At 42.2% G+C, this 15,613-nt stretch overlaps 1 protein-coding gene across 2 annotated transcripts; it reads left to right on the top strand.

The window, feature by feature from the left end:
• The first annotated feature begins 585 nt into the window (after positions 1-585).
• LOC117523585 (E3 ubiquitin/ISG15 ligase TRIM25-like) lies at positions 586-12,629 on the top strand. Of its 2 annotated transcripts, XM_034185147.1 has the most exons (4): positions 586-1,173; positions 1,319-1,414; positions 12,075-12,308; positions 12,391-12,473. In XM_034185147.1, exons 1-4 carry the CDS (start codon positions 589-591, stop codon positions 12,415-12,417), a joined length of 942 nt encoding a protein of 313 aa, XP_034041038.1. In that variant the 5' UTR covers positions 586-588; the 3' UTR covers positions 12,418-12,473. The 2 variants fall into 2 exon arrangements, with proteins under 2 accessions (XP_034041038.1, XP_034041037.1); XM_034185146.1 differs by having other exon boundaries at positions 12,075-12,629.
• Positions 12,630-15,613: the final 2,984 nt, after the last annotated feature.

Genomic DNA, 15,613 nt, shown 5'->3' with positions numbered 1-15,613 from the left:
ATGCAAAAATTACAATGTTCATCGCCATTTGTGGCTCCATAAGATATTAGACTAAGTTCCCCTAAAATAGCCCAACATGCCTGCTGTGAACTTTAACCCCTATGGAATGGCACTTAGATGCAGTACCAAATTTACTGAGGAGATAAATTGACCAGAATGTAAACTATCACAGTTGAAAATCTGTCTTTCTGCTTGCAGTGATGTAACACAGAAGGGAAATGGTTTTGTATTTGACAATAAATTCAATCAATACATTTTTCTTGAGGTGTGACTTATTGTGCAACGTAGCAAGAATTTTCCTGGTTATATTTATTGTTCAGTTAATTGGTGGATTTAGTATAAACAATTATTGAGATTATTTTCACGGACATCATCCATTTTGTTGGATATTAGCCACAAAATACAAATTTTCAGTCTGTTGTGTCTGGTCAATTCTGACATAGTAAACAAGATGATATCACCTCATCTTCAGTAACATGACACTGCAGCACACAGGAGGTGATTGCGTGCCAGAAGAGGGCTATGAAACATTCATGAGCCCAAAGGCTGAGAGCACAGTGTATCCTGAGCCACCATAACAGCAAAGCCATGGAGGTAGAGCACACTTTGAAGTGTCCTGCTTGCCAGGACTTCTTCACCGAACCTGTGATGCTGCCGTGTGGACATAACTTCTGCCTCACCTGTATCCAGGCTGTCTGGGACACAGGTGTGTCTGATGAGGGTCCTGTTTTCTGTCCGGAGTGTCAGATCTTCCTCCTGTCTGACCTCACTCTGGAGGTGAACACCAGCCTTCAGGCCAAAGTAAAGCAGTTCACCATGACCAGATCTTCACCAGAAGAACCACAGAGAACAACCACGGGTAAACCATCTCCAACTGTGCACTGTGACCACTGCATCGATACAGCAGTAGTGGCCGTGAGGACCTGCCTGACATGTGATGCATCGCTGTGTCAGGCTCATGCTCTGCTGCACCAGCGGAGGTCTGCTCTGAAGGAGCACACAGTGGTGGAGGTGACAGGAGATCCGCTGTCTCTGAAGTGTAGGGAGCACCGTGAGGAGTTAAAGCTCTTCTGCTTGGACGAAAGGCTCCCTGTGTGCTGCTTGTGCGTCCTGGTTGGCTCACATAAGAACCACCAAGCTGTCCAACTGCATGAAGCCTGTGCAGACTTAAAGGTGAGTGTTACCATGTTTTCAGCAGAACACTGATGTCCTCTGTCGGGGCAGGGTCGGCCCGAGGCAAGATGCACGGCCGTCCCTGTGTAAGATCTTCTTTCAGACTTAATAATGTTCTGTAGGCCTGTTGTATCTCTGTTCTTAGAGCACTTTACAGACCACGATGGACCAACTGCTGAAGAGGAAGAGTGAGGCGGAACACTTCATTAAGGATCTGGAGTCACTCTACTCACAAACAGTGGTACAAAGCTTTTGAAGAAGAGGTTACATTTTCACTAGTGTGTGTTTGGAGCATTCAGAAGATTAATTAAACCAAAGTTGGGGTCTGCTCTGTGAAGGTGACACCCTGATTTATTTCAACCTACATACACCCAAGACTTGCCCATGACTAGGGATGGGTATCAAAAACCGGTTTCTGTTAAGAATTGATAAGAAATGATTGGATCCACCAACATCAACAGCCTTTTCCCTTGCCTGTCTCTTGCCACCTCCCTGTCTAATTCAAACTCATTTCCCGTAAGCCGTTTGGGGCATGCATACATTTTAATTTTTCACTCAATAATCTTCTTCAGCCAACACTACAGTCTGTGGACAGGCACCACATATAAAATAAACAAAAATGATTCTCATTCTATATCACATCCTCTATACTTATGTGAAAGTGAAGAGAATATTAAATGCACCAAATGATTCTTACATTCACCATCAGCCAGCTCAGATTCGTCAAACTTTGTCCTTCCATCCATCCAGCTTCTTGGGAAAACGTCACATGTCCTCCTGCAGCTAGTCAATAAAGGTACATGTGAGATGATCCAGAGCAGTGAAACACTTCTTAGGCTCCCACAAAATGAGGTCACTGGATTGTTCTTTTTTGCTGTGCCAAGAATGACCAGCAAATTTCCACCTCCTCTCCTGGGTGATGATGGATAACGGAGGTATGTTACCATTGAGCTCCTTTTTTGTGGGTGATCTCTCCAGTTGGCATTTCGAGCCACTCTTAGTGTTGGGAAGGTGTCGTGACACGGACCCACAACAGGGGGCATTAGTGAACGGACAATGAATAAGCCAAAAGTAACAATTTAATGTTGTGAATCGCACAACGAAATACAGACAATAACAATAATATGGATTGTCAGTTATACACAAGGTGACGTGTGGGCAGGCTCGAAGATAGAAGACGTCTGGCGAGAGAAGAGCCAGATCCCACACAGCTTCCACCACCAACGGATCTGAAGAACACCGGAGCCGCCAAGCCCTGCGCCCCAGGTGGCCACTGTCTTCAGCAGTCAGACCCGGTACTGCTGGCAGAAAACAGAAACAGTTAATGGTGGGTGTGTGAATACACACCCAGCAATCGTGTACAGTTTGATTCCTCCGGGAGGGAGAACCTCCACCTCCAGATACGATATCACCCGTGCAGCTCCTGTTGGTCTCCTTCCTGGATGGAGTGAGAGACGAAGACCGTCGTCCTCTCACTGTCCGCCAATCCAGCCTTCAGACTTAGTCCACAGGAATACGGCTGCACACAGAACAACGTTCAGTTACAATAATCACCGCAGAGAAGGTTACCTGGAACGGTAGCTGATTTCTCGGTGAGGAGGTGGAGTTGCAGTCCGGCTTATATGGTGATGAGTTGGACGAGTGACAGCTGGTGCTGATAAGTGACTGCTGTCACTCCCAGCGGCTCCGACGCCCTCTCGTGCTTGAAGCCCGCACTCCAAGCAGGGCGCCATCTGGTGGTAGTGGGCCAGCAGTACCTCCTCTTCAGCGGCCCACACAACACTTAGCATGCATATAAACAACCTGATCTCAGGCCACTTCATAATGGCATCAGGAAAAGTCAAATCAAATCAAATCAATTTTATTTATATAGCGCCAAATCACAACAAACAGTTGCCCCAAGGTGCCTTATATTGTAAGGCAAGGCCAGACAATAATTACGGAAAAACCCCAATGGTCAAAACGACCCCCTGTGAGCAAGCACTTGGCAACAGTGGGAAGGAAAAACTCCTTTTTAACAGGAAGAAACCTCCTGCAGAACCAGGCTCAGGGAGGGGCAGTCTTCTGCTGGGACTGGTTGGGGCTGAGGGAGAGAACCAGGAAAAAGACATGCTGTGGAGGGGAGCAGAGATCAATCACTAATGATTAAATGCAGAGTGGTGCATACAGAGCAAAAAGAGAAAGAAACACTCAGTGCATCATGGGAACCCCCAGCAGTCTAAGTCTATAGCAGCATAACTAAGGGATGGTTCAGGGTCACCTGATCCAGTCCTAACTATAAGCTTTAGCAAAAAGGAAAGTTTTAAGCCTAATCTTAAAAGTAGAGAGGGTGTCTGTCTCCCTGATCCAAATTGGGAGCTGGTTCCACAGGAGAGGAGCCTGAAAGCTGAAGGCTTTGCCTCCCATTCTACTCTTACAAACCCTAGGAACTACAAGTAAGCCTGCAGTCTGAGAGCGAAGCGCTCTATTGGGGTGATATGGTACTACGAGGTCCATAAGATAAGATGGGACCTGATTATTCAAAACCTTATAAGTAAGAAGAAGAATTTTAAATTCTATTCTAGAATTAAAAGGAAGCCAATGAAGAGAGGCCAATATGGGTGAGATATGCTCTCTCCTTCTAGTCCCTGTTAGCACTCTAGCTGCAGCATTTTGAATTAACTGAAGGCTTTTCAGGGAACTTTTAGGACAACCTGATAATAATGAATTACAATAGTCCAGCCTAGAGGAAATAAATGCATGAATTAGTTTTTCAGCATCACTCTGAGACAAGACCTTTCTAATTTTAGAGATATTGCGCAAATGCAAAAAAGCAGTCCTACATATTTGTTTAATATGCGCATTGAATGACATATCCTGATCAAAAATGACTCCAAGATTTCTCACAGTATTACTAGAGGTCAGGGTAATGCCATCCAGAGTAAGGATCTGGTTAGACACCATGTTTCTAAGATTTGTGGAGCCAAGTACAATAACTTCAGTTTTATCTGAGTTTAAAAGCAGGAAATTAGAGGTCATCCATGTCTTTATGTCTGTAAGACAATCCTGCAGTTTAGCTAATTGGTGTGTGTCCTCTGGCTTCATGGATAGATAAAGCTGGGTATCATCTGCGTAACAATGAAAATTTAAGCAATGCCGTCTAATAATACTGCCTAAGGGAAACATGTATAAAGTGAATAAAATTGGTCCTAGCACAGAACCTTGTGGAACTCCATAATTAACCTTAGTCTGTGAAGACGATTCCCCATTTACATGAACAAATTGTAATCTATTAGATAAATATGATTCAAACCACCGCAGCGCAGTGCCTTTAATACCTATGGTATGCTCTAATCTCTGTAATAAAATTTTATGGTCAACAGTATCAAAAGCAGCACTGAGGTCTAACAGAACAAGCACAGAGATGAGTCCACTGTCTGAGGCCATAAGAAGATCATTTGTAACCTTCACTAATGCTGTTTCTGTACTATGATGAATTCTAAAACCTGACTGAAACTCTTCAAATAGACCATTCCTCTGCAGATGATCAGTTAGCTGTTTTACAACTACCCTTTCAAGAATTTTTGAGAGAAAAGGAAGGTTGGAGATTGGCCTATAATTAGCTAAGATAGCTGGGTCAAATGATGCCTTTTTAAGTAATGGTTTAATTACTGCCACCTTAAAAGCCTGTGGTACATAGCCAACTAATAAAGATAGATTGATCATATTTAAGATCGAAGCATTAACTAATGGTAGGGCTTCCTTGAGCAGCCTGGTAGGAATGGAGTCTAATAGACATGTTGATGGTTTGGAGGAAGTAACTAATGAAAATAACTCAGACAGAACAATCGGAGAGAAAGAGTCTAACCAAATACCGGCATCACTGAAAGCAGCCAAAGATAACGATTCGTCTTTGGGATGGTTATGAGTAATTTTTTCTCTAATAGTTAAAATTTTATTAGCAAAGAAAGTCATGAAGTCATTACTAGTTAAAGTTAAAGGAATACTCGGCTCAATAGAGCTCTGACTCTTTGTCAGCCTGGCTACAGTGCTGAAAAGAAACCTGGGGTTGTTCTTATTTTCTTCAATTAGTGATGAGTAGTAAGATGTCCTAGCTTTACGGAGGGCTTTTTTTTATAGAGCAACAGACTCTTTTTCCAGGCTAAGTGAAGATCTTCTAAATTAGTGAGACGCCATTTCCTCTCCAACTTACGGGTTATCTGCTTTAAGCTGCGAGTTTGTGAGTTATACCACGGAGTCAGGCACTTCTGATTTAAAGCTCTCTTTTTCAGAGGAGCTACAGCATCCAGTGCTTTCTGAAAGACTTCTAGTGTAATGAAACTTATTCGCCACTGCTGGGTAGTCCATCAGAGTAAATGTAAATGTTATTAAGAAATGATCAGACAGAAGGGAGTTTTCAGGGAATACTGTTAAGTCTTCAATTTCCATACCATAAGTCAGAACAAGATCTAAGATATGATTAAAGTGGTGGGTGGACTCATTTAGATTTTGAGCAAAGCCAATTGAGTCTAATAATAGATTAAATGCAGTGTTGAGGCTGTCATTCTCAGCATCTGTGTGGATGTTAAAATCGCCCACTATAATTATCTTATCTGAGCCAAGCACTAAGTCAGACAAAAGGTCTGAAAATTCACAGAGAAACTCACAGTAATGACCAGGTGGACGATAGATAATAACAAATAAAACTGGTTTTTGGGACTTCCAATTTGGATGGACAAGACTAAGAGTCAAGCTTTCAAATGAATTAAAGCTCTGTCTGGGTTTTTGATTAATTTATCAGCTGGAGTGGAAGATTGCTGCTAATCCTCCGCCTCGGCCCGTGCTACGAGCATTCTGGCAGTTAGTGTGACTCGGGGGTGTTGACTCATTTAAACTAACATATTCATCCTGCTGTAACCAGGATTCTGTAAGGTAGAATAAATCAATATGTTGATCAATTATTATATCATTTACTAACAGGGACTTAGAAGAGACAGACCTAATGTTTAATAGACCACATTTAACTGTTTTAGTCTGTGGTGCAGTTGAAGGTGCTATATTATTTTTTCTTTTTGAATTTTTATGCTTAAATAGATTTTTGCTGGTTATTGGTAGTCTGGGAGCAGGCACCGTTTCTACGGGGATGGGTTAATGAGGGGATGGCAGGGGGAGAGAAGCTGCAGAGAGGTGTGTAAGACTACAACTCTGCTTCCTGGTCCCAACCCTGGATAGTCACGGTTTGGAGGATTTAAGAAAATTGGCCAGATTTCTAGAAATGAGAGCTGCTCCATCCAAAGTGGGATGGATGCCGTCTCTCCTAACAAGACCAGGTTTTCCCCAGAAGCTTTGCCAATTATCTATGAAGCCCACCTCATTTTTTGGACACCACTCAGACAGCCAGCAATTCAAGGAGAACATGCGGCTAAACATGTCACTCCCGGTGCGATTGGGGAGGGGCCCGGAGAAAACTACAGAGTCCGACATTGTTTTTGCAAAGTTACACACCGATTCAATGTTAATTTTAGTGACCTCCGATTGGCGTAACCAGGTGTCATTACTGCCGACGTGAATTACAATCTTACCAAATTTACGCTTAGCCTTAGCTAGCAGTTTCAAATTTCATTCAATGTCGCCTGCTCTGGCCCCTGGAAGACAATTGACTATGGTTGCTGGTGTCGCTAACTTCACATTTCTCAAAACAGAGTCGCCAATAACCAGAGTTTGATCCTCGGTGGGTGTGTCGCCAAGTGGGGAAAAATGGTTAGAAATGTGAACGGGTTGGCGGTGTACACGGGGCTTCTGTTTAGGGCTACGCTTCCTCCTCACAGTCACCCAGTCGGCCTGCTTTCCCGGCTGCTCAGGATCTGCTGGAAGGGAACTAGCGGCGGCTAAGCTACCTTGGTCCGCACCGACTACAGGGGCCTGGCTAGCTGTAGAATTTTCCACGGTGCGGAGCCGAGTCTCCAATTCGCCCAGCCTGGCCTCCAAAGCTACGAATAAGCTACACTTATTACAAGTACCATTACTGCTAAAGGAGGCCGAGGAATAACTAAACATTTCACACCCAGAGCAGAAAAGTGCAGGAGAGACAGGAGAAGCCGCCATGCTAAATCGGCTAAGAGCTAGTAGCTACGCTAAGCTAGCGGATTCCTAAAAACACACAAAGTGAATAATGTGTAAATAATTTAGAGGTGATTCAGCAGAGGGAGTGCTTTAGTTAAGGCACGTGAAGATTACACTGTGAAACAAATCGTTATCTAGTTAACTAGATCAATCTAACTGCGCAGATTAAACAGCTAACAGATACAGAAAAACACCGCTGTGCTCCGGAACAGGAAGTGATACAATACCGCAGTGAGAGCCAACCACCAGTAGAGGCAAGCAAGAGAAAGAAAGTGAATTCATCTGTTTATTCGTGATACCGTCATGAAATGCATCACATTTTCATGACATGTCACAAATTCATTTTGAGATGGTATTATGAAATCTAGGGTTATGGTTAGGTTATGGTTATAGTTAGAGTTAGTGGAAGGTGATCGCTGGCCACTAGCCCTAAGCTTCACTAAAAGACCCAGACTTTTGATAAAGGTGAGTCCGTGGTACGCCCTGTTTACTAATAAAATGAATTTAAAAAGGTAAAAAGCATAGTAACATACTATACCAGTATGCTAGCCATACGAAAGGGAAAATAAGTGCGCCTTAAGTCTGGACTTGAAAGTCTCTACAGAATCTGACTGTTTTATTGATGCAGGGAGATCATTCCACAGGACAGGGGCATGATAAGAGAAAGCTCTGTGACCCGCAGACTTTTTATTCACCATAGGGACACTAAGTAGTCCTGCACCCTGAGAACACAGAGCCCGGGTCGGTACGTAGGGTTTAATTAGGTCAGCTAAGTAGGGAGGTGCCAGTCTGTGAATAATTTTATAAGTTATTAGCAAAACTTTAAAATCTGACCTCACAGGGACAGGAAGCCAGTGAAGAGATGCCAAAATGGGTGTAATGTGGTCGAACTTTCTGCTTCGTGTCAAGAGGCTGGCAGCAGCATTTGAACCAATTGAAGGCCCCTAATGCTGGATTGCGATAAACCAGAAAACAGAACATTGCAGTAGTCCAGTCTAGAAGAGACAAACACATGAATCAGGGTCTCAGCATCAGCCATCAACTCCTTGGCGTCTTTGATGTTGTGGCAATCTCAAGACCCTGCAGCCTCTTGCGCAGAGTGAAATAAAGTGGAATGTTGTCAGCAAAGATAGCAATGTCATATTCAGCATTCGTGGGGTTTTTTTTTATACTTGATAGTGGTGACTTTGAGCTCTTTCCAGGGTAAATCCAGTTTGATTGTATTTGTCTTCTGAAGTCCATAGGACATAGTCATAAGATAACAAATAGGTGTGGGACAACGGTGTTGCCCTGCTGGACCTATGTAAACAAACAAAACACAAACCAACAAACACACACACACACACAAAAAACAAACATCTGTGTCTCCATCAGGAGAATACATGAATGTTCTCGTAGTGCCTGTAAACTGACAGTTTAAGGTGAGCAGTGCTGAATTTTGACTTCCATGACAAACAATTTTCAAGGCACATTCATTTTTGATTTGATAAACATTGCAACTTGCTTGTGTTATGATGCGCACACCTGCAAGTGGCTGACTGAATTTAAATTTTTGTCCCTACAGTTATTATCACAAACAAAATCATTATTTACATACTGCTGTCTAGGTCACGTTACCACCTTCTGTCTCTGTGCAGTTATTTTGAATAAATCACTTGCAAGATGTTCACCCACCCAATGTGTAAAAGTTTGGAAGCCCCCACCACCATTATTTCACTTATCAGTGATCTTAGCAAAACAGGCCATTTGTGTGTCCAATCAAGAGACTCTGTGATTGCTGTTGGGTTGTGTTGACCTCAGATGCCACTTCACAGCACCTTATGACTCATGACACCTGTGAGATTTTTTTTGAGATGTTCAAACATTTTTTTTGCAATCTTGATGCATCACGTCACATCATGATAATGTACTGTGTGTCCTCACAGCATCTTCATGGCTCTATCACAGCATGTTGCTGAGTCATGAGTATTTTTGGCAGTACATGAGGAGTATAAATGACCAGGAAGCCCACCAGACACCACACAAAAACAACCAGGATCTCGCAACAGCAGGCATTTTCCTCTTCACCTGCAGGATCATCTGTCATTCACCATCATAATTCATGTAATCAGAGTCTGTCAATCCTCAAAATGAAAGTCACAGCATCTTCAGCTCCGCCCCCTCCAACTCTGTCTGGCATAGAGGAAGCATCAATTTCACTCGACCCGTACACTCTTCTTCACCTCTTTATCACACTCTCCGTTACTTTGAACAGTTGATCACATTCTCCTTTTCATTCCCCTTCTCTCCTGAGTGTATCTGCACTTCTCCATATCCTGATCTTCCCTCACATGCTTGTCTGCTGCTCCTGATGTCTTTATACGTGTCTTCTTTTGGCACCCTTAGCTTTTTCTAAATTGACTAGCACACTGACCTCACTTCATCTTTACTTAACTTGCACAGTTCTTTCCATCATATTTCATTCTTTTATCAGCTCCTCTACTTCTCAACATACTGTTCTCTCTAGTTTGCACATTTCCATCGACATCGTGTAAAGCAGTGGCTTCAGACCTCATCACAAAGAGCCACAGTGGAAGGAAATTAAAAACAGGCTTATTCTCCACACAGAATTAGATCAAACAAAACGTGTGTGACAAACAGGCTTTGTTAAAGGCAGTCACGGTTCTGGGACACATAGAACCAGGCAACGGCCTTTCTGAAGGAGGCAGCAGAGTATTATCCAAACACAGGCAAAGTTCAGTAAAAAAGACTTTCCATTCAAGTTCAAAAAGAAAAATTTTCTCTTTCTGATTTTGAGTTCAGTTCATGTCATCTTTATCCCAGTAATTAAAGTTTATAGTTGTGTGCATTGTAAAATCTAACGTGTCGTTTCAACTTAAAAATACATGTGAAAGGGCTGCCTTAAAATTTCAAGTTAAGTGAAAGAAAATAAGTTGTTATCTAGGTTAGATATTCCTTGTTGGGTAAACACCTGCATTAGTTTGGGTTGATTTATCTTTCATAATTGATTTAACTCATTCAGGTAGTTGTTTGTATAAACCTTTTGTTTCAGTTAAGTTGACTTGGATTTGTCAATTGATTTAACTATTTAGGGTAGTTGTCTGAACTATCAAATGTTTCATTATAATTAAAACTGTAAGTTGTGTACACCATTTGTGTCAGTTAACTTGACTTGGATTTATTAATTGAATGACGTACTTGGTTGTGATTTGACTTTGCACACACACACACACACACACACACACACTTACATGAAATCGATTAATTTCACAGAGTGAAAGTTTTACCTCTGAAGAAACGTGGTCGACGATACCCTCCAACTTGCGTCCAAAATGGAGGAAGGGAGGAAAGGAGCACATGTTCAACCACCCGCAGCTGCATACCCACAATGCATTTCAAGAAAAGCATGATGACGCAGGCGTTTTTATCCCCAAAGTCACGTTGACTTACATTTCTAATTCAGTTGGGCCTGGATGTTCAAATTAGCACTTATTTTGTAGTTGAGACGTTTTTAACTAATAATTTCATGTTATTATAACAACCTCAGTAATCATGTGTCTTAATGACATAGAATAATATGTTAAGATAACAAACAGACAAAATCACAGTTTACAGTGTGTAGTTTGTTTCAGTCGTGTCAGATCCTTCAGGTTTGCATGTTAGAGTCATAAGTATTCTAAGTGGTTCTTTCTTCTGGATGCACCATAGTGGGTACCATAGTCTCATTTGAGGGTAGCCTTTGTCTGTCCCCATCTGAAACATGGCACATTGAGTTTTTGGGCAAATTACACGGCAAACAAAGTGAAAATGCAAAGAAAAAGTGACGATGCAGTGGGAAAATAGACGTGTTGCAGTTTATTTATGACCTGGAGCTCAAACATGTCGAGGTGGTTGTACAGCTAATCTGTCAAGGTGTGTAGGCTAAAACTTACCAACACAACCTCTCCCATTTGCCTCGTCTTTCCTTCTCCACTGGGAACCAGAAAAAACTGCACTTTTTGTCATTGTTTCTGTGATTGCAGCCGAAAACAAAACAGCACACCATTTTTCTGTTAGAAAAATGCTGTTTTTGTGCAGACTGTTCCCGGAACTGTCAAATCCCATGACATCACACAGGATTTGAGACTGCGGTTCCCTATTATTGGTAATAAGTCAAGGTCAGGAAAGGGTCTGGGCAAATCATACCACACCCATGAATTTTCACATTGAAGGTTTAGATGGTTTCTCTCTTTTTAAAAATGAAGCGATCAGATCTCCCAGTGGCTCGCCATCTCCCCTGTCAGGGAGAAAATACAGTTTCCATATAATCCAGGGAGTTTCCAGCAGTATAAAAAAAACTAGCCAAGATGGTTGAAACACAGTAAACCTACGCTGACAGGCTTCCGGTTGTCTCACTCACTTCTGGTATCACTTCCAAACATTTTTCAAAGGTTAGAACCAACTTCTGTCCAACAGAGCCACAGAGATTTACTTCTTGCTTCTGACTTGTTTGCATGTGTTTCTCTTAATGCTCTGCTGTGCATGTACCACCTTGACCCCACCTGAAAAAAATGTGGGACTTACAGTACTTCCTCTCCTATGTAGCATTTCATCACTGCATGAGGTTACTAATAACTAAGTCTGACAAATACATAAATCAACCAGATAATTTAGGTTTGAGACCAGGAAGTTGCAAGAAAATAAAAAACACTAGATTTTAAATTCAATCCAAAACAACAGACCTTTGTTTTAATGGATTGCATTTATAATTTCTGAATCAGCTCTTGTGCATGTTTTTAAAAACTTTGTTTTTCTTCCAGAGGTTTGCTGCAGATTTCAGAGAGAGAATTTCAGACAAGTACAGCAGGATCCGTGTTGTGCTGGATGGCGATGAGCGTCTAATGATGCAGATCATCGACGCAGAGGAAACGCACATGACGGAGTGGCTGGAGACTCAGAGGGCATTCATGGAGGCTCAGATCAAAGACATCGACGGCCTGAGAGCCTCCAGCAAATCACTCCTCCAAGAAACAAATGACCTGCACTTCCTACAAGTCAGTTATTACTGGAAATATATTCATATTTTTGCTGCTTTTGTACAAATGGTTCAGTGTGTGAAAAACCTATTTTCAACAGCAAATCTCAGCTCAGGATCTTTGGTGAGTAAAATCGATGCTGTGGTATTTTCAAAGCATTTTATTTTCCTGAGTGATTTTTATGTCCTCATGGTCTTCACTGTAGTAACCCTCTGGATTTAGCACCTATCCAGGAAATAGACAGAGACCTGTGTGACCCGGAGAAGCTCAGAACAGCGGAGAAGCTGGTGGATGACCTCTCTGTGTCTCTGTCCCAACACTTTCCACGAATATGGTCATGTTAGTAAATGAGATTATACAATGTAAACCAGTCTGCACTATTTGTGTAGCTGTGTGCTGAATTGAGATTTTTATTTGCAGATCTTATTTCTCCTGTTTTGAACTCCAAGACATCCCACCCAAAACTGAGAGTATTCCCAAACAGGAAACAAGTGTGCTGGAGCAGACAACCTTCTGGTGACTTTCCAGGCCTTCAGACATACGACTCCCAGTACAGCATCCTGGCTCAGGACAGCATCACGACTGACCAGCAATACTGGGAGGTTATAGTCCAGGAAAAACCTTACTGGCTGATTGGTGTCAGCACTGGACCACATACTCAAAATGATGGTCCAAGACAGAACCCCACTAGCCAGGGTGATAAGTCCTTCTGGTGCATCTATCATGCAGATGGACAGTACCTGGCGTGCCACGACACTCAGGAGAAGCAGCTGTCGGTCAGAAAACGAGTCAGAAAGCTGGGCATACTGGCAGATCTCCAGAAGGGAGAGGTGTCATTCTATGATGCAGATGTTATGGATGTGCTTCACTCGGTCTCTGTGCAGACCTCAGCACCACTCTACCCTCTGTTTAACCCCTGCATTGATGTGGACGGTCTCAACAGTCAGCCTCTTACAGTGTTCAAGATTCAGGATGCTCATACAAATACAGAGGCAGCAAACAATTAATTTACTTGATAGAACTAGATCAACCTTATAAAACAACATAGTAAACCTGGGTGGCCACCAAGCCAAGGCTTTGGAACTGAAAGAAATTGACAAACAAGCACATGTTAACCCTCTGGGCCCGACACCGTCATATACGATGGCTGAGACCAAGCTTTACTAAATTATAAATAACTTTTTAATGATATGAGATAGAAACTTAGGTTTTTTTGTTTGGTTTTTTTTGCTGCAAAGTTAACTCCGCGGACCTTCGAGCCACCATCCACCATCTTTGTACTCCTCGTTGAAGCTGTGTGATGACATGAGCAATGTGAGTGTCCACTCAGAATTGATTCACCATCACATGGTTTTCCAAAATCCAATCGTAGGGCAGTCACCTCACGTGACACACCAAAGATTGTTTTTAGGAGTGATGTGTTACCAGTTGGCCCTTTTGAATAGACCTCTGGCTGCTCCAATGCGCCCTGTGCCATTATGCACAGCAAAAGTGAAAGTGAGCATACGGCGCAGACGGAGAGCCCCTCATGCAATCTCACGTGCTCAAACAGTGTGTGAGTATCAGGATTGCTCGACTCATTTTCCTGTGAATGTTACTGGATAAGCCTGTGGCAAGCTCTCTCGCTCCGGCGTAAAGCACTGTTTACCATATCAACAGAGCGAGGGGGGGAGGGGCCGCTCCTCAAACTGAATGAGCCTCGAAGTGTGAATGTTGCTTTCAGAGCAGGAGAGAACAAACACACAGTCAACTTCATAGTAGAAGTTTGTGATGTGACCTTTGTGTAATAGCAGAGAGAAATTGCTTTGAGATAAAGACAAACAAAATGCATAGACCATTTTGTATATATTGTTCAAAATGTGCATTTGTGTTTATTGTTTGAACCTTTTTGTTGTACAGTCTTTCACACAAGAGCCCAGTTTATTATAGTTTGCTGTGTGCTTTGAATAAATGTGTGTGCAAAATTATTTTACGCTTTACTTTTCCTTTCTTATTTCTGATTGTAAACCTTTATTACACTTAAAAAACACAACTATAGCATATATATTTTAAAAGTACGGGTTGTCCTGAAAAAAGAGACATAAAACTTGATTGTGGGATGCAGGGAGAGCTGTTAACAGCAATAATAAAACATTTATGCCAGGCGAGTGAACTGTCCAAAAATGCCCTCGGACCCCAGAGGGTTAAGCTAGTGCTGTAGTACTTGACTTGGTTTTGAAACTGGTCTAGAGACTACTGTTACACTTATTCGGCTTCATCTCAGAATTGAAAGCAATTCTGCACGATCTTGACTCAGAAGTATGTACATTATTTGAAAAGTCTAATAGCAAAATTAATAAATGAATTTGCATTGTGTTGACTGGTGCTATGTTTTGGTTGTTACATGTTGTTCAGTGTCATTAAATAAAACTATGAATATGAAATCCGACTATACTGCTATTACTATTACACACTAATGAGAACTGTCAAAACAGTTCAACATCTGTCTCAGAGATTTGTAACATGTTCAGTTTTGGTATTACCTATAAGTTTTGTTTTTTTACTTTTTCACCTCATACAATGTACAGGTTGAACCCAGCTGAGGTGCTGAGTTCACAGCCTGACAACCGGCTTGAATCAGGCCGGACACCTAGCCTGTGATTGGCTAGGCTGCTGATGTCAGCCTCACTTTGGTGTGGCACGAGGAGCGCTGCTCTCCTATTGGTTGTTTAGGAGTGGGAATTCCTACTCCTAAATGGCGGCCAGTATCTGTCCTAATTCAGGTCGGGTTGTAAGGCTACTGAGTCCATCTCACTAACAGAAATGTCACTTTTATAAATGAATAGGGGTGGAGTTGAGTCTTATTAAAATGCATGGTCTTGAAAACAGACACGTTTCTCCGTCTCTGTCGAGACTCGGTGTTGCCTCTTCCAAAGACTCTGTCTTGATTTGGTCTTGATTCACATTTGATCCTTTAAGGTTTTGGACTCAACTCTGACTCAATATATACTCAACAAAAATATAAACGCAACACTTTTGGTTTTGCTCCCATTTTGTATGAGATGAACTCAAAGATCTAAAACTTTTTCCACATACACAATATCACCATTTCCCTCAAATATTGTTCACAAACCAGTCTAAATCTGTGATAGTGAGCACTTCTTCTTTGCTGAGATAATCTATCCCACCTCACAGGTGTGCCATACCAAGATGCTGATTAGACACCATGATTAGTGCACAGGTGTGCCTTAGACTGCCCACAATAAAAGGCCACTCTGAAAGGTGCAGTTTTGTTTTATTGGGGGGGATACCAGTCAGTATCTGGTGTGACCACCATTTGCCTC

The sequence above is a fragment of the Thalassophryne amazonica genome, chromosome 13, assembly GCF_902500255.1.
Source record: "Thalassophryne amazonica chromosome 13, fThaAma1.1, whole genome shotgun sequence".
Lineage (NCBI taxonomy): Eukaryota > Metazoa > Chordata > Actinopteri > Batrachoidiformes > Batrachoididae > Thalassophryne > Thalassophryne amazonica.
Note: the sequence above shows the minus strand (reverse complement) of the source record. Positions and strands in the feature narration are given on the sequence as shown.